Source organism: Uranotaenia lowii, chromosome 2 (genome assembly GCF_029784155.1).
Source record: "Uranotaenia lowii strain MFRU-FL chromosome 2, ASM2978415v1, whole genome shotgun sequence".
Taxonomy (NCBI): Eukaryota; Metazoa; Arthropoda; class Insecta; order Diptera; family Culicidae; genus Uranotaenia; species Uranotaenia lowii.
This window is the reverse complement of record NC_073692.1, coordinates 116,232,413-116,257,071: the sequence shown is the minus strand read 5'-3', so window position 1 is coordinate 116,257,071 and position 24,659 is coordinate 116,232,413. Positions and strand designations below refer to the sequence as shown.

Below are 24,659 nucleotides of genomic sequence, written 5' to 3'. Positions count from 1 at the left end.
AAGCCTGAAATCTTAAAAAGGAAGCGTGTGAATGTTAAATTTAATCCAAATATGAATGTCGTTAAGATGTCTCACGCCAGAAGTTGAGGTGGAATCTTATTCTGAGGCACCATGAATGTTATTTCGGTGTCGTATGAGTGAAGGCAAAAAGGAACTAAAAGGAAAGGTAATCTCAAATATGTTTCACAGTCTGGATTTAACTTGTTGCCTTAAGTTTTAACTTCCATGAAATATATACATATGTATATATAGATATATGGAAAAAGTAAGACTGGTCTAAAATCTAAGATTTGAATTTTTGATGATGTAGTATGCAATTAAATATGTGAAAATGTGAAGACCAGCTATAATATTGAAAGTATGGAAGAAAATGTCAAGGACGAAAGTAAAGAGTACACTCTAGCTTTGAAAGCATAATAGAACGAGTAAAGATTAAAAAAAAGAAACAAAAAGCGTAAAATAAAAAAAAAGAAATAAAAGTTTAAATAAATGAAAAAAGTGCTAATTAAAGATTTAAGAGAGATTCAATTTTTAAGAACTTGGAGTCAAGACACAACAGTTCAGGTTAAAGTGTTTAAAAAAAAATTAAAAATCAAGAGTAACAAGTAATACATATAAATGAAGAGGGGCTTTTTCCCCTCCAATAAAGAATAAAGAATAAAAGAGAAAAAATCCCGGAATCAAGTGTTTAGTATTATGAATAAGAAATCATGAAGCCACTATCAAAACAAAGTCGAAGGTTGAGAGGAAAAAACCAAGCACTAATCCAAGAGAAATGAATAAAACTAAAAAGTGAAAAGTGAATGGTAAAAACCTGAAGACTAAAGAGTGTAGGCTGAAAGTAAAGACTTGTGAATAAAGCAACATTTAATGAACAAAGAGTAAATAGTAAAGAGTAAACTAGAAATAGTAAAGCATAAACAGTAGAGATTAAAGGATAAAATGCGAAAAGAAAAACATAGAATAAAGACCAAAGAGTGAATAGCAGGAAGATAAAAGAAATAAAAAGTAAATCATTGAAATAAAACAATTAAAAATAAGTGTAAAAAAAATCTATCAAAAGTTAAAGGTAAATGCAAAAACAAAACAAGTCTACTGTGAAGAATTAGGAGTATAGAGGAAAGTATCATTAGCAAAGAGAAAAGCGTACCTGTAAAGAGAATGCAAGATTGAAATAAATAACAAAATCAATAGTGAAAAAAACAGAAGAAGGCGCGACGAAAACTTCACAATCAAAAATAGAAGGAAGTCAAAACTAAAATTAAAACTTTAAAGCGGGAAATCGATATTCAAGTCTCAATAACGCGGAACCAAGAGCCAAAAGGCAAATAATAAAAAAAAACAAACAAAATCCAGTGATCAAAAGTACGAATTCAACAGTTTTTGTTAAGAGTGTCGAAGATAAATTTTTAGTAGGTAACTGTTGAATATCATAGTTTCGGATAAGATTTTCTACAACTACTAAAAACATTTATTAGTATTGAGAAATGAAAAAAAAACTGAATATTTGAAAATGGATTTTCATATCTAGTAGAATCTAATATAGTAAAAAAAAAGTCAATAAGTCATGAGAAAAAAAAACGTATGATTGAGAGAATAGAAGACAGTTTAAACGACAAGAGTTTAGTATCAGAAGTCAAAAAATGAAACATCAAACAGAATCGAAGGTTGAAATTAAGAGCCAAGCATTAATCTAAGGATAACAATCAATAAGTCTAGAGTAAAAAGTGAATGGTAGAAATCCTGAAGATAAAAGAGTGAAGGATGAAAGTAAAGACATATTGAAATAGAGTAAAATTAAAACAACAATGAATGAAGAGTAATATGAAAAGAGTACAGAATGAATAGTAGTGAGTAATGAGAAAAGAGTAACAGTAAAACGTTATAAGTGAAGAATAACAAAGTTAAGAAGAGTAAAGTAAGGAGTGAAGGGAGTAAAGAGAACAGAATAAAGATCCAAGAACGAAGAACAAAGACCAATGAGTGAAGAAAAAGTTAAGAGCAACAGCAAAATGTGAAGAGAAGAGAGTAAATTTTAGATTCCAAAAAAAAAATTGAAAAGGTAAAAGAAAGGAGAAAGTCTTATGGAAAGGATAAAAAAAAATAAACATTAAAAAGCAGAAGTATAGAGAAAAGTGTTCAGGGCAAAGGGTAGAGAGTGGAAAAAGAAAACTTAACAAGGCAAATAGTAACGAGCACGGAGTGAAAGGCACAGTGTGAAATTAAAAAAAAAATAACACAGAAAGAAATGAAGTAATGAGCAGTTGGTGTAAAGAGAAATGCTTAGAGAAACAAGTCAAAAGCAAAAGTGAAGAATGCTAGTCAAGTAAAGAATTCAAAATCAAAGAAAAGGGTGCAAATTTTCGTTAAGAATATTTAAGTACTCTTAACTAAACAATACTGTTATTAATAGGCCCTCCAGTTCAAATAATGTGGTGAATTGAAAATAGCATAGAATATTTAAAAAAAAAAATACAATAAAAAGGAATAAAATAGAGCGATTAAAGACTGAAAATTTAAAAAAAGTTAAGATTAAAGATAGACAGAAAAGGAAATGCTATTGTTTGAATGTTCAAACAAACATAAAATCGATCTTTCGCTCAGATCACAAAGTGGATTAATCATATAAAAAATAATAATAACATAGCTTAACGTATCTTAATAATGTACGATTAGCAAAAGTAATCCATTCATGTTTTCGGTTAAGTATTTCAGAATTGGTAGTTCAGTTGTAAGATCCATTAGAAAGGCTTCATCTAGATACTGTTTGAGCTTATACTTTTATCAGATATATCATCAATGCTCGGTACCTTTATTTTCGGCAAGTTTTAAGAATTATTGCTCGCTTTTCCTCGTACGATCAGTATTATGACTATTCATGGTTATCTAGGATTGCAAACACATACACAATAATCAACCGAAAAAAGAGCCATTCTTCTGAGCGTGTTGTTCACCTTCATTTGGGAATTGAATGGGACATCATTATCTTCAGTTCGAATTATTGGAGCACAACATAAACGGCTTTGCCAGCTTTCCGTCTGTTGGGCTGAGTTAATCTGTAATTGAACTTGTTAGTTTCTGAACAACTTACGAAAAATTTTGCATAGTTCCGATGTTTTCCAGTAGAAAACCACGACGACCTAGAACTGTTGCCATAGATGTACATATACGAAAAACAGGTGGTTTCTTTTGATGGCATCATGACCAGGAACTTGGTGTATTGATGGAATTCCGTGGTTTGAAGTTCCAAAACAATAATGATGATAAATTAATACTTCGAAATATAAACACGTCGGGCGTACACGCTTATTTGAAACTACTCTAAGTACGAAACAATTCTGAATATTCGGTACTCTTTGCAAAACTGAGTAAACATTTTGCACTGGTTTTTCATGACGATAACATGATTCTTTGATTACATGTAAAATATTAACAAAAGCTAACACTAACGGAATTCGATCAACATTCAGCATAGTCTCAATGTTTTACTTGTGAAATGTTAATAAGTTTCTTGAATTCACTTCAGAACTAAAATGAAAACGTAGATTTGATTTTTTATTAATAAATAATGGCCTTGTGTTGAATGTCAGGTGGTTGTAGTTTGAACCGTAAATTTTTATTTTAAGACGGAAACGGAAGAAAAAATCTCTTAAATTTTTAATTAAATATTTGTCTGCAACTTAGTTATTTTGACTCATGGTTTTATACCGTAGTCAACCTTTTCCTTCCATAGGGGAAAACATTTTTATTTGGAAAATTTTGATGGTAACAATGGCCTTACTCTGACAGGAACATTGGTTTGAAAAAAATAGTGATGAGTTCTCATTTTAAATTTTTATTCTGTTGGATTCAGTACGTTTAAGATTAGAGTAGGAGTGAAGGCGAATGTAGAGAATATTGGATGTTGTAAAGAATATTAGTAGTAAAAATATTTCAAATAATACGTAATAGTGGAGATATTTCAAATAATACGTTCTATTTCATAAATAACAATATCTATGGTATCAAACGAACTTGAATGGGAAATTGTGTTAGGCTTCGATAAATCTAAAAATATTCAAATCAATTTCCGAAAGTGAACTGGCAACTAGGAAATAAAAAGGTGAGAGCTGAATGAGTGTCATGAGAAGAAAAAGCTTTTTAGGAGGAAAAGACTATGATTGAGAGAGTCTCTATAGTGTTTGGAGAGTTCCTCGGAGAGTAAATGAATCGGGATCGGTCGAAAAAAAAAGTCAGTCAGTAAAGTGTTGTTGAAAAGTGTAGTGTATTTTCTTGCAAGTCGGAAAAAATAAGAAAGATAGTTTAGGAAAGAAACGTGGGAATTAGAGTAGGAGAGTGAAGTTTAGGAAAAATCGATTGTATCAGTCACGACAGTTACATGAAAAACTCAATTTGAGTAAAGGATCTATAAACATTCTAAAACCAGAACCGCAATTATATTGATATACACCCTTTACTCCGGAACAATTTTTCGAATGCGAGCGTATAACTAAAGCTAAAAATAAGAAAAAAGCAAAGGGTGTATAAACAGGTAAGACAAAATATTACGTGAGATAGGTTCTATCTACGATAGCGCGTTGTTTTTTTCATGAAAATTTATATTCCGCTATTCTAACATAAAGGAGATGCTTCTAAAAATCGGTTGTCTTTCATAAAATGCAAAAATTTCAAGTAATTTTTAATTATCGATTTAAAATAGGTTTTTTTTTTCAAATGCGTTTTTCTCGATTTGCCATATATGGACATACATCTTTTTCATGTGTTGGTACAGACATCTTCGATGTTTGCAACCCTACTGAATTTGCGTGCATGATGTTTTCTGAAACTCTTATCGATTTGTTCCGTGTTTCCTGGTTAGAATACTTGATAAACCCTGACTTTTCCCACTAGGCATCGAAATAAGCCCATCATCAGTCTCGATTTAGTCGATCTAACTATAAAGAGACTCATGATCTTTCTAGAAAGGTCAACGGATTTAGACAACTTATCCGAATCAACGGTCATCTTTAAGTGGAGTTGCGATAGAGCTCGAACCACTCGAGGTACATGCAAGTAACTTTGGATAGCAACGCGGATGGAGACGTTGTAGAGTATAATGATTCCCATATATTTGCTTGTTGTTTGGTGCCACTACGTGTAATGAACGCAATTTGTACAATTTGGAATAATGATTAACCATCATCAACAACATTGTGTCGACCAATATAATAGCTTAAAAAGAAACTAGTGCGCTCACACAAAGCGGAAAAATGGAAACAGAGATAAAATCGCTGTGACCATCATGTCGCATATCCTCTATCACATACAGTTAAATTTTCTTAGAGCAATTGAATTTCATTAATTTTGTTCCGAATATTTTTATAAATTGTGTATTGGTACTGGTTGTGTTTCTGATAAAAAAAAGGATTAAAATTGGATAAAATTTCATAAAAAATCATGGGAAATTTCGATTTTCAAAATTATAAATCTCGAATTTAAAGAAAAAACCTATTTCCAATTTTTTCAGCATTGATTATTCATATCTTAAACTACATTTTGCAATAAATTTAAGATTTTTAGGTTTGCACAAATCAGAGATATTGCAGCTCAAATATGGTCAAATTTGAACACATTTGTGCTCCTAACTTTGGCAAATGAAACAATAGCTCCCTATAATCTTTAAGAAAAACATGCGCATTGTTATGTTGATCAATTGTTTAGAATACACTTATACTGTACAACTTCACTAGAAAAAGTTATGGACAAAAAACTGTTTTTTTCGACAAGTTCTAATATGTAAATCTTAAAAAAATTATAAAATCACAACGTCTCATCGTACGACTTTTATGTGTTCAGCAAAGTTTGTTAAAATGTTTCAATCTACAACATTGTAGAACATATTTTTGCTCTATCTAGCTCCTGAAAGGAATTAGCATTACGAATTCCCAGAAGGATGACACGCTCTAATAAATTATTCTTTCAAAATACGTCCCTCATAATTGTGAACAACTTCGCAGAAGACATCATATGTCTAGAACGTATATATTTTGCGTAATTAATTTTGTCACGATAAATGTTTGTTCTGGACCACTGTGCACTGATGTCGGGGCTATGACATTTTTTCTTTACTTTTTCGCAACAGCGCGCGGGATTTCCCATCGAAAAGCCACAAAGAATCATCGGCCGATTGCCGGCTACGCTACGCGACTCTGGGGCTGTCAACGCGCTGAAAGTTGCTACACATACCCAACTTGCAGTGGCTAGGCCTAAGTATAATGTTGACCATCACCATCATCATCATCGTAGTAAGAAGCCTCTAGGTTCACTTCTAGAGAAGTGTCCGCTGTCCATTTCGATGGAATCGGACGGTTGCAACACTTTCCAATTGCGGGGGCTCACTCACCGCGTGAATAATTTGCGAGGGAGGTTAGTTTGCAAAAATCGCTAGAGGGGTGGGTTTTGGGACCGACACGTGGTGTGTATCAAGCATGGTTGCGACGTTGCCTGCCGGATTTACACTTGGCTGGAGCAAACCAGAATTTGCTCAAGCGATTTCGATATACGAAAATCAATTTGCTTTTAAATCTAATCGCATTAGGTGTCGACATGTCATATTACGATTTAAGAGTCGTATCAAATTCCATTTGTGGGGTTACACTCAAAACACATATATTATTGATGGGTATTTATTTTGTCTGTAGCTAATCAATCGTGAATGTGCCAATATGGCTAAAATTTTTGAAAAATCATAGATCAAAACATAAATTATACATATACACAATTAAAAATGATTCCCTTAATTAATCCATTACTACAGTAACTTCAGTTAACACTTATTTCAACTTTTTTCATTCTACTTGCGTACTTACTTGAGAATGTTGCCAGCCGCAGGTTGTCGATAGATGTCGCATTTGTGCAATGGTTTGGATGGATCTTGTGGATCATATTGGCGGGAAGCAACACACAAAGCACGATGGATTTGGAACTGAAGGACATTGGAGAAGAAATACCTGAAAGAGAAAATAAAAACAATCAGTTGTAATGAAGTTTATCACATCAAAATATGAATTGTTTTAAAAAACATATGCTATATACATAAATAAATTTCTTTAAAATACTTTCGTTTCAAAAGAGGAATTGTATAAAAACGATTGAATAAAATTGTGGTCAATCGTTAGTTTGGATAATCAATTTTCAAATGCATAAAAGTTAGGTCTCTTGGCAAAACATGTTTTAAAAGAAGAATTTAGAATGTACTTTTGCTTAAATTTTTATGCTACGAATTATATTTTCCAGCTCCACTGTTCGTGTTGTATTCAATATTTTTGTGTAAGTATTTTAAATTTCTGGATGTAAATTTTCGAATGATGAAATATCGTAGTCGTACACCCACAAATTAATCAAAATAAAAAATACACTAACCTCCACCGTTATCTGAATGACAGTTAGTCAAAAAATTCACGGAAAATTGAAGGTTTTTGTACGCATTGTAAAAAACGGTTGTATTTTGACAATAGATGGGCTTGTGGATTTTGAAAATACCAATCAATAAATTATTCGAATAATATTAATTGAACAAAATAAAAATCGAAAAAGGGAGGGGAATCACTTTCGATGGTTAATTTGAAGAGTTTTTTACTTATATTTTTCAAGTTTCTTGACACTTTATTCTAGGAAAGAAATTCCTAACAGGCCCGTACGAAGGGCCTGTCCATAGGGGGACTTTTCGAAATTCAAATTTTTCATCACACAAACACGAAATATAAGATATGTCACTGATACGATACAAGATAAATCATAATGAATTTACGGTAAGTTATTAATAAATTATTCAAAATGATGATCCTTATTCGGATCTAGACATTTTAAGTCAATATTTTCGAAACACCAGAAAATTCAAATAAACCAGATATAAAAGCTTTGGACATAAGAAGGACATAGGACATCGGATTCTAAAATAAATTTCTGATCTGGTCTAAAATCACTCATGAATAATTGTTTTTTAGCATAATGATAATAATTTTTAAAGACATTAGCTTACATTAGTTATTGCTGTTCAAATATTTTATTTTGGCCGAAAGCTGTCGTCTATAACGCAATGAGTTTATTTTACATAGGATGAATTAACATATCTACATTAAAGAAAAACTAACTGATTCCGCATTTGTTCATTACAATTTATTCGATGAGAGAAAAACATTTTTATGATGATAAGGATGATGATTAATGAGAAAAAAAAGTTACATTCTACAAGTTTTTTTTTTAATTTGTAACGACAAATATTTTTGACAATACTGAAGAAAGTTGAAAATAAAAGGTTTTATTTCATTTAACAAATTTGTTGAAGTGTGCCAAACTATTTGAATATCTTCAATTCAATTGAATTAATACCATTTTCAAAAATTTGTTCAAAATATTTTATTTTACAGAATTGGAGAAAGTAAACATAAAGAAAACTACTATAACTTTTTTTCTCAAAATTCAAAATTACTTGCGAGCGATCTTGGGGAATGTTGATAAAAACCTTTATCTATTTAAAAAAAAATTACAATGATTTAAAGTTTTATCAGAAATGTGCCGAATTTTCATAAATCAATTTTAATGTTAAATCGGGTGCTGGATCCGAAAATGATATTCATAAAATCTCAAAATCTTATTTTCATCAAAATCTCAACAGATTTCAAATTGTGCTCTAAATATAAAATTTTGGAAAAATCAAAAAAGTACTTGTACTCAGATTAAAATATCTCGGAATGCATAACATTAATTTTTTTAGATAAATTTTCTAAGCGGCCCACCACACTCCTCCATACCAAAAAGCTCATTTGAGCCTCCTGGTAATGGATGCTAACTGTTCTCAGCATGTCTGGTAGCAAACAAGAAATTAATATTAAAAAGAAAACCGAGGACAAACTTTAATCATGCTGAGAACGAAAAAAATATTATTTACTACGTGGAAGTATGAAAACACGAAGAGAATTTTAGCCTTTTAGCTGCAACTCGATTGCAATTGGAACAAAAAAGTTATTGAGGTTCAAAATTGTATTTTAGCCGAAAATTTTCGTATAAAAAGCAATGCGTAAAAAGTACTCATTGTGTGTTAGGCAAAAAATTTCAGCTTAAATACAATTTTGAACAGCAGTCTCTTGTTTGCTTTAAGTCCAATCGGGTAGCACTCTTCGAGTGAAATATTTGTCTAAAATTAATGAACAATCAGCTTGTAAAGAAAAAAGTTATAAATGAAAAACCTGTATTTTTTGTTCCTTCCTAGCAAGATATCTTAAATTCATATTCACGTTAGAGACTCAAGAAACTCAAGAAATCTCTATGGTCAGATCGTTCTGAAATTTGGTATGTGACCTTTTAGTAAGCTAATAATTAATTTAGGCTTGGAGCAAGTGAGATTTACTATGTTTAATTCTTCCTATACTATGATAAGTAAACCGCGGTTCGTTAAATTATTCAAAAATGTAAAATTTCTGATATGATAAAGTAAGTTACCATAACTTCTTCAATTTTCATCTTATTTTCATAAATAACCACTTAAAATCTTTGTTTTGAATTAATTTCCAAGGGCAATAGAAAATCAGATATTTTAAATGTTAACTTTGAGCCTAAAACTTCCGCTAAAACAATATTTTCACTTAAAAAAAATGCGTTTTTTTATAATAAGTTCTATCATAAAGTCACTAAGACCACTCCCACCAATAATGGTTGCTAAACCTTGAATCGAGTACATTCAGCAACATATCTATCAACCCATCAGTCGATAACTTGATTCGAGAAATAGCATTCGAGCAGTAGCAACGCAGCCGGTCGTCGCTATTTGAAAATAAACAAACAAAAATACCAACCTGGATGGCAACAATGGGTGCGAAAATCAGTAAGTAGATAAAAACGCAACCAATCAAAACATCTAAAATGCCGACCGAAATAGCAATGCCCGGTGGGTTTGGTCTAATAACAACAAAATTGTTGATCATACGCAAAAACAAAGTTCTTATGTTCGATAGAAAATTTATTCACCTTTAATATGCAAACAAATTTTAATTAATGATACGCATTACGACATATTTCAATCTGAGTACAAGCACTTTTTAATTTTTCCAAAATTTCATATATAGAGCATAACTCAAAAAACATACTGAGATTTTTTTGAATTTAATTTTTTGATTCAGCGCCCGATTTCAAACTAAAAATATAGATCAGTCAATAATGTTCCCGTTTTTTTCAAAATTTTGAAACCTACTGTTATTTTTACCTATTTTCAAAAGTTTCAGTACAGCAAAATTAATCAAAACAAGCTCTCAAATTATTAACACTCCAGAAAAAATGTGAATTTTGTTGCCTTGTGTAATTTATCGAACCCTTTTGATTGTGGAGTTGAGCATTTCCAAGAACAAGAGACACAGTGTTAACACGTTCGTCGCCACGCTCATTTTGGTAGTTTTGCTAGCCGGGCCCAAAGAAATTTTCAGAGAGAGAAAGCAAAGAGGGAGAACTCCCATGTTTGAAACGTGTGGCGAAGCTGAGCGGTAAACTCAAGTAAGAGAGCGTCACCTGCTTTTTGATGTGACGGGGCCCCCCAGGAAATACACCCGTCTGCCGAATATGGGTGACGTGGCGACGAACGTGTTAAATTGAGGTTGACATTCGTTTTTTAAGAATATTTCATATAAGCATAAAATTTGTTACGATATAAACGATCTTTTTTAATTATCAAAGTGATTGAACTTATTTGAAATCTATACTTTGGATACACTTCTTAATACAAAACCAATTTTATAGGCGAGGTATGGTTTAAACCCATTCGCAAGGTTTTGGATTTTTAATTTGTATATAATCTATATATATAAAAAGCAATTATCTGTATGTTTGTTTGTTTGTTTGTTTGTTTGTTTGTTTGTTTGTTTGTCCTCTATAGACTCAGCCGTCTTAAGAGCTAGAGATCTGAAATTTGGCATGGATGCTCATTAGGACCAGGAATGATGAAAAATGTTTTTAGATTTTTGGACGACCCGTTCTGAAGGGGGTCGTCCATACAAGACAAATATTGTTTTCACGTTTTTGACGTTATTTTCCGTCGGATTGTGATGAAAATTCACACATGAGTGTTTTGAGAGACGAGCAATCGATTACAGTTATCAAATTTAGGGTCAAGGGGTCGGCCAAAGGGGTCGTCCATATCAACTGATTAATGTTTTTGCGATATTGGCGTTATTATACACCGGATTGTGATAAAAATTTGCACATGAGTGTTTTGAGAGACGAGCAATCGATTACAGTTATCAAATTTAGGGTTTGAGGTCGGCAAAAGGGGTCGTCCATATCCACTGATTAATGTTCTTGCGATATTGGCTTTATTTTACATTGGATTGTGATGAAAATTTGTACATGAGTGTTTTGAGAGACGAGCAATCGATTACATTTATCAAATTTAGGGTAAGGGGTCGGCCAAAGGGGTCGTCCATATTCACTGATTTATGTTTTTGCGATATTGGTGTTATTATACACCGGATTGTGATGAAAACTTGCACATGAGTGTTTTGAAAGACGAGAAATCGATTTCAAGTTTCGAATTGGGGATCAGAAGTCGGCAGAAGGAGTCGTCCATACCCAACTTTAGTGTTTTTTGCGATTTTGACGTTATTCTACATTGGATTGAGATGAAAATTTCCGCATAGGAGTTTTGAGGGACGCTCTTTTGCTTTCAGGTTTAAAATCTTGACTCAGGGGTCGGCAAAAAGGGTTATTATCTGTTCACTGTTTTTACGATGTTCTCTTGATTGAGCATAGAATTGTAATGAAAATTGGCACATGGGAGTTTAACAGAAAAGATAATTGATTTCAGGTGTCAAGTTTTGAGTCGTGGTCAAAAAAAGGCCGACCATGTTAGTTGCTCACTGTTTTCGCGATATTGTCGTGATCATGCATCGGATTGAGATGAAAATGTTCAGATGAGGGTTATAAACTATGTGCAATTGACTCCAGGTAGCATGTTCCGTGTCAAGGGTCTGCGTAAGGGGCGTCTATATTCACTGATCACTGTTTTCAAGTTCCTGACGTTATTTTACATATAATTTTAAAAGAAAAAATGGCACAAGGGAGTTTTGAGGAACGTAAAATTGGTTTCAATTATCGAAATTCGGGACAGAAAAAGAGGGTTTCATTGAAAGTTCAGTGTTTTGTGCAATAATTTTGTTGGAGGCAGTTAATTGATACCAATTTAAGTGTGAAGGTCAAGCAAAAGAGTCGTGCACACAAACAAATAGTACATCATGTTTCTGCCATAATGTCTAGATTTTGCAACCGATCGAGAAGAAAACACTCTCACATAAATTTTAATTTGAATTTCAAGTAATAGTAATAGTAGCGACTTTAAACACTGTTGATTTTTTTTCCCCAAAATTGTCGAAAGAATGTTTCGAATTCATTTTCTAAACTCATTTTGACGTACCAATGATTTAAAGCGAAACGAAGTTCGTACGGGATCAGCTAGTTGTATAAATAAAAGTATCGTTCTAGCAATTTCTAATACGGACAGTTTACATTTCTAATTAGTTAGGAATTTTTTTTTACATTTACCATTTTCAAAACCTAGCCAAGCTTGATGTTAGTTTTTTTTTTTAAATTAAACTACCATTTTTTAAATTTTAGCTTGATTTAAAGTTGAACTGTTGTATTGTATTGTCGTTTTTTGAATGATGTTTGAATATTGATTGAAATTTACTTAAAATTGTTTATGTATGTATGTATGTTGGTTATCCACCATGGGTGCACGGATTCATCGCAGTCTCTGCCTAAGTTTGTGTTCACGTGCATTCGTTAGATTTTTAATTTTTTTTTCTTTTGTTAAAGTTTGACAAATCTCCAATGCAACGCGTACACTATACCCGGACCCCATGGCTTCGTTTGAACTGTCATGGAGTGAATATATTGTGTTGATGTAAAAATATTTTGGAAGAACAAGTCAATCAGGTGGGCTAGTTTACTTACAGGTATTCCGGCATCCGTGTATATACCTGGCCAGCTGGCAACTGATTGAAACATTCCAATTATATAGTCAGTTATATAATGAAACACATCTTACCTGTCGGCCCGCTTGTGGGATTCGAACCCAAAAGTTTTTCTTGCCGATACCGGGAATCGAACCCAGTACGCCTGGCGTACTAATACCAGACTCGCGCCAGCCTATCCACTAGACCACATCGGCGCTTATGTTACCATTAATCTAACTAATAGTTATAAAAAATCATTAAACTTCCAATGCTAAACTCAGACACACCAATTCAAATTTCCAGTTTTTTTTGTATCACTTAATAAAGGATCGGGTATCCGTTAATTTTCTAAATATCACATTTTTTAGTCCCACGAAAACGTTTCTAGTTCATCTATGGGTTCATGTATCAATCGAACTTTTGTAGCATATGAACTTGAAATAACACACTGTCAGAAAATGCAAAAGAAGGATCTGCAATTTTTTTCCAAAAAGATATGACGAAAGGGAAGGGAAAAAGGGATCAAGTATTCCCACTCTCCCCTAATCATTTGAAATCTTATGTTTAATAGAGAGTCTCAATTCTGTTTTATTCTTTTTTACTGTTTACTAGCTGATTTTACCATGCCTCGCTCGGGTTCACATAAAATATAATAGTCGTTTGACTTTTTTAAATTTTGGAAGCTATATATATATTCTTCTTGTTTAGAAACTAGCTGACCCAGTAAACTTCGTTCTACCTTTATATTATCGTTATCGTTATTACTCTATCTACACGTCTTTAATTTCTTCGTGCCCGTGAATCAACTTTTATGAAAATCGTATTAAAATTGTTCGACTTGTGTCCCATTTCAAAAAGATTTTGAATGGGAGCCTCCCTTCCATAAAAAGTAAGATTCTTGAAACTATTATACAAACAATTTCTATTCCAAAATACCCTCGGATACCAAATTTCACTTCATTCCGACCGTGTCGTTTATATGTGATGGTGTTCAAAGCCTCCATTTTCATACATAAGATTTGGCTCATGTTTGGCCATGTGAGTTTTGTTAGTCTTTTTAAAGTTTTTATTGAGATCATTCACTGTGTTTATTGTTTTCATATTACAGTGAATCCCCAATTTTGTCACGCATCGATTATCTCTGCCCCCGATTTTGTCACCTTTTTCACCCGATTTTGTCATTATATTTGATTTAATGAAAAAATACTTATACTGATATTAAAAAATAATCCATTTCGATAATTTGGAACAATTTCAACAGAAGCTTGTGTGCAAGAAATAAGAATGAAAAACTTAAAAAGTCTCGAATACAAAAAGTGATATTATTCATATTTTCTAAAGATTGACTTTCGCTCTTTCATTAGTTTGAACTTTCGAAAAAATTATCAATATTTTCCATAAAAAGCTGTAAACTTTATTTATTCTCCCCTTCGGGATTTTCGCAAAAATCTAGGAAGGGGAGGGAGAGTGAGGGTGGTGACAAAAGAAGAATTTGATATTTGTTCCGGCCTTATTAAATCTGTGCCCTAAAGCCAAATATGCAATTAGTATATTTTAACAAAGTTTCTTAAGACCGCAAGTACTCTCAACTTCTGGGAAAAAAGTTATAGAAGAATTCCATTTGTTTCCTTTTCCTCATTTTGTAAAACACGGGAATTTTAACGAATTTCCTTAAAAGTTTTTACCGAATTGAGTTTTAGGTGTTGTTCAAAATAGTTAAAAAAAAATTTCATCTTCATATTTTGTTTTAATTTTCAAATAAATTTATCCAATATTATATGATCGATTTTATAGTACTACCAAATTTTTCAGTCAAAGTTTTTAAATTTTTTGTAATATTTTTAAAAAGTTTGTCATTGTCTTTCAATTCTAAATTTATGATATGAAAAACATAGTTTCTACATTTTGTCCTTTACAGGACCCAATTTTCCAATAAACGGCGACAAAATATGGTGAGCTTAAAATTTTTGAATTATAAAACCCAACATGATTTATCTTTTATATGTTCTATTTCTGTACACTGATTCTTATGTCTGAAGCTTTAAATTTTAGCATTATTCGAAATTTCAATTCGCATTCTATTTCTGGTGTTTCTGAAATATTGATTTCAAATTTGTCAAAATTTAGGTGTTATTATTTAAAAAGCAAAGAAAAAATGCAAAAAAAAATTAATTGAATATTTTATTAATGTAATTTAAGGCCTTCAAAAACTTTTTGGAACACTCAAATATTTAAAGGTTTAGAAAAGTAAATCAGCTAAATTATTTGAAACAACCGTTGAAAATTTCCATACCGTTAATCGATTTTTCTGAAACTTACTCAAAAACTTTGATTTTTTTTTTGGTTTCTTTGTGAAAAATGTGAAAAAATCCGGGCAATATCCGGACTTTTTTCACGATATCCGGGCAACCGGGCCGGACCGGACTATCTCGAAATTTTGCATCAAATATCCGGGCAAACCCGGATAAAACCGGGCAATCTGGCAAGCTTATTATACATGAATAATAAAATTATTTTAGAAGTAAATCTGCTTTTTTATTTTGAAATTTTGTTATTTTAATTTTTTTAATTTATTTATTTTTTTCGAAGGTGATGGAAGATATTTTTATTGTTATTAATTTATTTATAGCTAAATTTTAGTTTTGAAAACTCCTAGTCAACAGTTTGAACATTGAGGGCAAAATACGAGATATCTAGTTTTTGGTTTCGTATCTTCTTGTTACACTTGGAGAAGTAGTTCGAAGTTCTTGTTTTAAAATTTTTAGAAAATTTAGTAGATCCTACTTGAAATTATATTTTTCTGGTATCATGAGCTCATTTATTAGTTTCTGATAATAGAAATTTGAAAATTGTGTTATTCAAAGTAAAAAAAAAAATCAAACTTATGCGAAAAAAGGAAAAAAAAATTATCAAAATTCACCTATTTGGTACTTTATGAAGAAAAAAAATTATACACGATCTTCAAGATAGGTAATTCTGGATGTTGACTTTTGATTTGCATTTTTTTTAATCTACCGAAAACTTTTTAATCAACTACTCAACTATTGTTTTAATTTTATTTTGGAAACTGCTTCTAATCTAACTATAGTAAAAGTAATCCATAGTTTGCTTATTTTCAACGAGCTTCCATTTTAGAAAAGTTTGTAGCGTGGCACAAAAAGTCAGAGCCTATTTTAAATAATGAGTACGGTCCGCGGGCTGTAGGTTGCTCATCTATGCGTTGTCCAAAATGATCGAAATATAAAAAATGAGCCTCTATTTTTTATCCTAAAACCAAGTGAACATTTCAAATTGATGGGTTTTGGATATCATATGGATAAGAAAAAAAAACTAATTCTGCGTTTAAAATTTAAAAACATGACAAGCTGGTTTTTGTTGTAAAGTGTTCGTTATGATATTATAAACTAGATTTATGTTTCAATCGAACACAAACTTCGGAAATAATCTATAATTTTTAAATATTATGTTTATTTAAGTTAATTTCATACTTTTCCAATAATCTATGTTTTGAACTTTATAGAAAGATATATTTTTCAATGTGTTATATACGATTGTCAGTGAAGGACATTGTTGATTTAATCTAAATTATGATTCAATGTGAGTTCTACTAGTGCCAATCGTTTCAGGTTCAAAAAGTGACTGTGATTTAGAGTGATGCAGACAGATATGAACAAACAAATCGTAAATCATCTTTCAAACACCTAACGATCAGTAACTAGAAAAAAGTCCGGTGCAATTATTATCACGATACTGCAATTATTGCAACTTACAGCCATAAATTTAACACCATTCCCCAGATAATCTTGGCGGATCTGCACGCTAAAGTTTCCGCCTTTCAAGAATCAACTTCTGTTTTATATGTTGGAATATCTCGATTCTATTTGAACTGATTTTCGTTGCATTGCGCCGTCATGATTAAGGTTTGATTCCCAATCGAAGGTGTTATTATTTTGCGCGCAAAGTTCAACCGATACAATACGATGGCCCGAATGCACGATTGATTTCCACGAGACAATCGATCGATGAAGGTGAGACTGGTGTGTCACGATCGGTCAAGATCTTCTGTGACTTAAGAACCTGATCATCATTCTGTATGCTGAAGTAGAAAGGAAAATGTCAAATTGCTATAACGGGTTATTGAGGAAAAAAACGAACAAACGAAACATCGCCGAACCTTGAAACCTGTAGCCAACTTCAAATGTCTTGGGTTCATCAAAACTGAAGTGCAAAGATTCCACTTCGTCTCGCCATGAATGGATATTACCCATCGAAAGTGGCCTTGAGGAATTATATCAAATTTTACCATGTTGGACATGTTTCACTTTCTTCACCCAATTGATAAACCGGTATAAGGTCGTCGTCGCTTCAGGTTTAATCTTTTCTTCCACTACTGGCACAGTTCCTGAGTGTATCTGTAAGGCTCAAGTGAACCAGTTTTTTGGAACCAGTTATTTATTATTCAATTCACGTCTGGCACCTACTAATTTCTCCATTGCTAGATATTGTTGTATTTAAATTACAAAACGCACGCAGGGATAGGTTAATAAACTCAAACATGCTTAGTTAATTATTCTTTTGTGATTCTGGCTTCTAACATATGAAATTGAGTTTTGGAAATCCCATTCAATTATCAGCTTCCCCGTTCTATAGCAACATAATTTCAGAAAGTTGCCCAAAAACAAACAAAAACCTTAATTTTGCCTTAAACAAACCTCACAATTTGAAATCATACAGGTAGTACCATCAATCAAGCAACATGCACATCTGAATGATCAGCAGAAGTGATCTTTCGAACTTAACACTCGGATCAGGCTTGCGTGTTCTTCAAACGCAAGAAAAAATCCAACCCTATCATTAGGCCTGTCGAAGTGTATGTTGGACATTACACCATCATCGTGGCGAGATCAAAAAAAATTCTGTTTTCGGGCTCTCTAGGGTGCAATAATACAGGGTTGGTTTTCGGGTGCCACGCTTTGAAATTTGGACCATTCGATTTGCTCAAGGTGATGTTTTAATGAAATGAAGAAACTTAGATTCTCAAATCTGGCTGGCTGGATACCTACTTACCAATTAGCCTGAGGAAGGGTTTTAATTATGTGTCTTAGCAGTTTGAGTTCTTGGGTGTACTAATTGGTCTAATCTTACGTATTTTCATTGTGGTAGGATCTATGCGTAGTTAAAACATAACAACTCTTGTCGGAACGCATTGAGAGGGTTCATAATTATCTTGAAAAAACAAATTAAAATCAAAGAAACTGTTGGAAAGGTTGAGAAAAAGAAATTCCATGCATAAAAAAGATTGTGCTTGCTCAGGTTATTGATTCTTTTTGTGTAAAATTCAATCACAATTCGGGCATATTCAACTAGCGCTATGACAAACTAATGAAATGCCATTCAAATTCCAATTAATGGAATTAAATATTAATAACCAATAAACCTCATCAGCCATGAAAAACAAAAATGCAGAACTTCACAAACTAGCTTTATTTTACAAAGAACCGATCGAGGCCAGGTTGTGACAATCATTTTTTTTAATCAAAAAAATTAGAGGCTTTTTGAAAATTTCTACATGAAACTTTCAAATTGTTAATAAATAAAATTTAAATGCTTTTCTGAACTGAAGAGTATTTCAGTTTAACTTCAATCAGAAAATACAAATCAGTTTTGGAAAATATTAAAAACTGGAAATAAATTGAACAGAATTTTTTTTGCTGAAAGATAAATATTTGAATATCGCTAAATTTCAGAAAACTCAATATTGAGTTATACATATGTACAAAATTGTGAAATCCATTTTTTTTGTTAAAAAAAACAACAACTCAAAATCCATACTTTATTTCTGATTCTTTCAGATGATTTCACGTGTGCCTCGAAAATATAACAGTTATGAGTCCCTGTTTTTTAATTTTAATCAAATTTGTGCAGATTTATGAATCCTTGTTTTGATTTTATTCAGATTTCTGAATTTGAACCGAACTTTTAGGGTTTTAAAATTGCTTATTTAATTTTAACTTACTACTTTAAACTACTTATAGCACCAAAACGTTCTTAACGGACACTTTTTATGCTAGAAAGGCATCAAATTATTGTCATTTTGTACATAAATTCTTCCTCTTTCAAGATCAAGATAAATTTATCATATTTTTGTAAAGTATCGCAGCGCTTATTTATCCTATACCACCACAATCGTTATTTTTTTGTTTCGATTGTAGTCGTTTTACCATCTTTGTGGCATTCGTGACTTCATCAAAGTTGCAGTAGGCGGATGGTTATTGAAAAACCTATTCGGTGCAACTGTGTTCGATGGTTGCCTTTCGGCTTGAACGTAAGGCCATTGGATCAGGAAGCAACTGACTTGCTAACTGAACTATATCACAAGCCGCTAGAATCGGTATGAAATTTTGGTTCTTCTGGTTCTGGGCTTTCTACCTACCTACCTAAGGGTCCAGCGCCGATTGACCGGCGCATAGGGCAGAGATAAAAGATCTCCACTGCTGGCGATCCGGAGCCAGCGTCTTCACTTGCTGCCAGCCAAGGTTCTCGTCAACTGTGCGGATTTCAGCGGCTAGACTTCGCCGCCAAGAGCTTTTGGGCCTGCCTCTTCTTCGATGCCCATCTGGATTCCAGTCAAGCGCCTCTCTGCAAATCTCGTTTTCATCTCTTCGCAGCGTGTGCCCAATCCATCTCCACTTACGTTCCCGAATCTCGATTTCTAGCGCCTTTTGATGACACCGGCGATGAAGTTCAACGTTTGAGATCCAGTTGCCAGGCCACCAAGCGCGGATGATGTTCCGCAGGCAGCGATTCACAGAAACTTGCAGTTTTCGCGTCGTCACCGCATATGTGCACCAAGTTTCACACCCGTACAGCAATACGGATTTGACGTTTGAGTTGAAGATTCGGATCTTAGTTCGTAGAGAGATCTGGCGTGACCGCCAGATGTTTCGGAGACTCGCAAACGCAAATCGGGCTTTTCTGATCCGGGTTTCGATGTCCTTCTTGGTACCACCATCAGGCGTAATCTGGCTACCAAGATACTGGAAGCACTCCACTGTCTCAACCTGTTGTCCAGCTACCACGAAATTGGAACGATTTTCTGTATTGATTTCCATCGACTTGGTCTTTCCGACATTGATTTTGAGACCTGCTGCCTTGAAGCTTTCGGTGAGGTCGTCGAGTTTGCTCTGCATATCTTGTTGTGTTTGGGCGAGCAAAACAATATCGTCTGCCAGGTCAAGGTCGTTCAGTTGATCCATTGTTGAAGGATTCCACGGCAATCCTCGGTTTGGTCTACAGTCAATCGATTCAGTCAAGATCTCATCCATTACGATGAGAAAAAGCAGCGGTGACAAAATACATCCTTGTCTCACTCCAGCAGTTACCGGGATTGGTTCGGACAAGATACCGTCGTGCAAGACCTTGCAGGAAAATGCCTCGTACTGTGCTTCGATGAGATGGACTAGTTTCTCTGGGACCCCTCGTCGTCTAAGAGCAGCCCAGATGTTTTCGTGGTTCAGTCGGTCAAATGCTTTTTCGAAATCAACGAACACCAGCAGAAGAGAGTCCTGGAATTCGTTGATTTGTTCCAGTATTATTCGTAGCGTTGTGATGTGGTCCACACATGATCGTCCGGATCGGAATCCAGCTTGTTGCCGTCGGAGTGTAGCGTCGATTTTCTCCTGGATCCTGTTCAGGATCACTTTGCAGAGTACTTTGAGGGTTGTACAGATCAAAGTTATGCCACGCCAGTTACCGCACTCTGTTAGGTCTCCTTTCTTTGGGACCTTTACGAGGATACCCTGCATCCAGTCGGCCGGGAATGTTGCAGTATCCCAAATGTCAGCGAAAAGACGGTGCAACATTTGTGCTGACAAGGCAGGGTCGGCTTTGAGCATTTCAGCAGGAATGCAATCGATTCCAGGCGCTTTGTTGGATTTCATGTCCATGATTGCCGCTTCTTTTTCAGCCAGCGAGGGCGCTTCCGAGTTGACGCCATTAATGCGACTTACTGTGGGCGCCTCGAGCTGCGGGTTCTGTTGGCCATTGCTATTTGTAACTCGGAAAAGTTGATCAAAATGCTCAGTCCAACGCTTGAGCTGATCTGTTCGATCTGTCAGCAGCTGACCTGCTCGGTTTTTCAGCGGCATTCTTGCATTAGTCCTTGCACCACTAAGGCGGCGAGAAATATCATATAATAATCGGATATCTCCAATGGCGGCGGCTCTTTCCCCTCTTCGGCTAGGGAGTTTGTCCAGGCTCTCTTGTCTCGTCTACAAGCTCGTTTAACTGCCTTTTCCAGCTCCGCATATCGTAAGCGGGCGGCTGCTTTGGCTGACCCGGTACATGCCTGCTTAATTCCGACTTTCGCCTTTCTCCGATCATCGATCATCCTCCAGGTTTCATCCGACATCCATTCACTTCGTCTTCCACAAACTTTACCGAGAGTACCATGGCTCGTCGTGATAAAGGCATTCTTGATTCCACACCACTGTTCTTCGACTGTTCCGTCTGTCGGCAACTCCGAGGCTCGGGATTCTAGCTGTTCAACGTATGCCCTTTTCACCTCTGGATTCTCCAACCGGCGGACGTCGTATCGACACCCGACTTTCTCCTCGCGCTGTTGGACACGCGCAACTCTCAGTCGTATCTCGCCAAGGACGAGGTGATGGTCAGATGCAATGTCTGCGCTTCGTTTGTTGCGGACATCAAGAAGGCTCCTTCTCCATTTTCGACTGATGCAGATGTGGTCAATTTGATTCTCTGTTCGGCCATCTCGGGATACCCAAGTGACCTTATGTGCTGGTCGATGGGGGAAGAGCGATCCACCGATCACCATGTTGTTGTTGCCACAAAATTCTACAAACAGTTCTCCGTTTTCGCTCATCTGTCCTAGGCCATGGCGCCCCATGATGCGCTCAAAGTCCTGATTATCGGAGCCAATCTTTGCGTTGAAGTCGCCTAAGTGGATTTGAATGTCACCCTTCGGAATTCTCTCAACCACGCTGTTCAATTGACTGTAAAACTGCTCTTTCTCCTGCAAATCGGCAACGTCAGTTGGCGCATAACACTGGACCATTGTAAGGTTTCTAACCCGTGTTCTGAATCTGGCTACGATTATTCTTTCGTTTATCGGTTCCCATCTTATGAGGGCCGCATGGGCCTGCGGGCTTAACAGGAAACCAACTCCTCGTTCCCGAGTAGCATGTTCTCCTCGTATGCCAGAGTAAAGCAGTACTTGCCCGGACTGTGTCTTGTGTTCTGGGCTTCTTCTGATTCTGGGCTTTCTGGTTGATATAAATTTATTGTGGAAATCTTGTATACACAAAAGCCAGTGCAAAATATGAGAAAAATTAAAAAGTGACAAAAAGTTTTAAACACAGCTACATTTGAAAACTTGTCAAAACTTTTGAGTTTCGTATTTTGACAACCGTCAACTTTCCAATCCTCTTTTCAAAATTTATCTAGTATGGCTTAACAACTTGGACGGTTCAATGATTCAAAAATATGGGTTTTACGCCCCTTTTTTCGTTCGTTGTGGTCGTGGTCTTAAAAAGTTTCAAAAATATATATTTACAAGCAACGTTTAGCTTCCAACTTTTTTGGACACCAACTGAAACTTTTGCAATAAGTTTTTGTGGCAAAAGGTTTAATTTTCTTAATTTATATATATTTTTTTTATATAAAGATGGTTCCACACACATTTTAATGATATTGTACTAAACAGGTACTAGAACCAACTACAAAAAATCATAAATTTAAAAAACTTTCAATTAGTATCGATCATTTTTTTGAGACATGACACTTAAAAACAATCCGCAATATTTCAGCAAATAACATATCTGGATAAAATATAAAATAGAATAATGTAATTCCGGACTATTCCGGATTTGATGTGAAACAACAGTTACAGTTACAGAACTTAAAAATTAACAAGTAGTAAAAGTAATTCACGTGATTCGAAACATGTAAAAAATTTTGAAGTTTCGATTTTTTTTCTGAATTTACAGAACAGAACACAGAATTTACAGAACATTTACAGAAAGAATAAAAAAAATTAAACTATTTTTTCACAAAAATTTATCGCACATTATCGGAAATCTATCAAATAGGCCCAAATTTGACATGCATATAAGAAATCATATGAATTATACATGTTATATGAATATTTCTTACGAATGCGTATCTGTTAAAGAAATAAAATAATTGATCTTATAACAAGACGCATCGATGCACAAATTGACGATAATTTAGTGCCATTCTTACATAAAAAGTGTCCGTTATAATCATTTTGGTGTTAAAACAACACTTTTTTTAAGTATGGGAGAGTGGGGAATCATGGGCCACTTTTTTTCGTTGTCCCATAACTTCTTTATTATAAAAGATAAAATGAAAATAAAAAATGGTATGGTTTTCTACATTTTCAAGGTATCATAAGGTTTTTTTTTAAATTTTTATTCAGTTAATTTCCCCAAATTCTGACTGTTTGAAAATATTTTTGGGATTTTTAAAAATGGTGGGGAATCGTGGGCCATCAAATCCAAATTGACCAAATAACATGCAAAGTTTATGAGTTGACCCAAAACTATGATTTCCTAATTCATTTAGTTATTTAAAAGTAATTTCAGATGATGAAATAAAATAGAGAGCTGTGTATGATCGCATAGATTCCAAAACCTGGCTCGCGAACGTTTTGGCAAAATTTATTTTATAGGATGGACAAAATACTTTTCATAAATCTTCATTTGGCCTAGAAAACTTTGCGGATAGATAAAACGTATTTTAAGTTCTGAATATGTATAAAAACATAAAAATATAGATGATTCAAGATGTGTGGCCCACGATTCCCCACAAGCTATGATTTGCAAATTGGTTGCGTTTTTGTGACTTATTGATGTTTCATCAAAAATTCCTTTTCTACGTGAAAGATCATGACAAAACTAAGATCATAAGCGTATGAGCATATTTTTGTTATGCACTTTAGGTTCCCCATCGATGAAATTAGCGGGTGTTTTTTTAATTATGTAAGTAAATCTTTCTAACTTTTTTTAGTTTGATAAATAAAAGAAGCATATGATGCGTATTTCAGCCAACAACATATAGGAATATATGTCCACGCAAAGCGACGACGATGACAGTTGGTTTGAGATTTTTATCTCAACACACATCTAAAATATTAAAAGTGGCCCACGTTTCCCCATGGCCCACGATACCCCACTCTCCCCTACAGTATATTTGCTCGTATGACGTAAAGAGTGTGCTCTAATTTGAAATCAGAATTGTGAATTGTTAATTGAAAAATAAAATTTATAAGTTTATTGAATTCTGATTGGATAAACTCTGAACTGAAACCTGATAAAACAATTTGCATCTGGCTTCCAAATAAAATTCTGACAGTTGAATTCTGAATTCTTCGTTCTTCGTTAATCTCAATACGAGTACAAATTTTAATTCGGAGGCTAGAAACGCGTTTTAACACTTTGCAGACCGAATATTAGATATCTCGTACTTTGCGTTCCACGAGTGTCCTCACTTAGAAAATCAACTCGAAAATTGTAAATTTGTATCTGTATATATATTAATTCTACAAAAATCTAATACTCCTTTTAAATAATTAAAAAATAGAGCATTTTGACTAGTTGTGGATGAAGAACTCCAAATATTGGAGTTTTCTTGTTTAGATTT

At 34.0% G+C, this 24,659-nt stretch overlaps 1 protein-coding gene across 1 annotated transcript in view; it reads right to left on the bottom strand.

Annotated features, from left to right (window-relative positions):
• LOC129749948 (angiotensin-converting enzyme) overlaps nucleotides 1-24,659 on the bottom strand; it is a 405,427-nt gene that overhangs the window by 17,764 nt on the left and 363,004 nt on the right. The window contains exon 8 of the mRNA XM_055745102.1: nucleotides 6,849-6,989. Coding sequence (XP_055601077.1) covers nucleotides 6,849-6,989 — 141 coding nt within the window. The remainder of the gene's footprint in view (nucleotides 1-6,848; nucleotides 6,990-24,659) is intronic.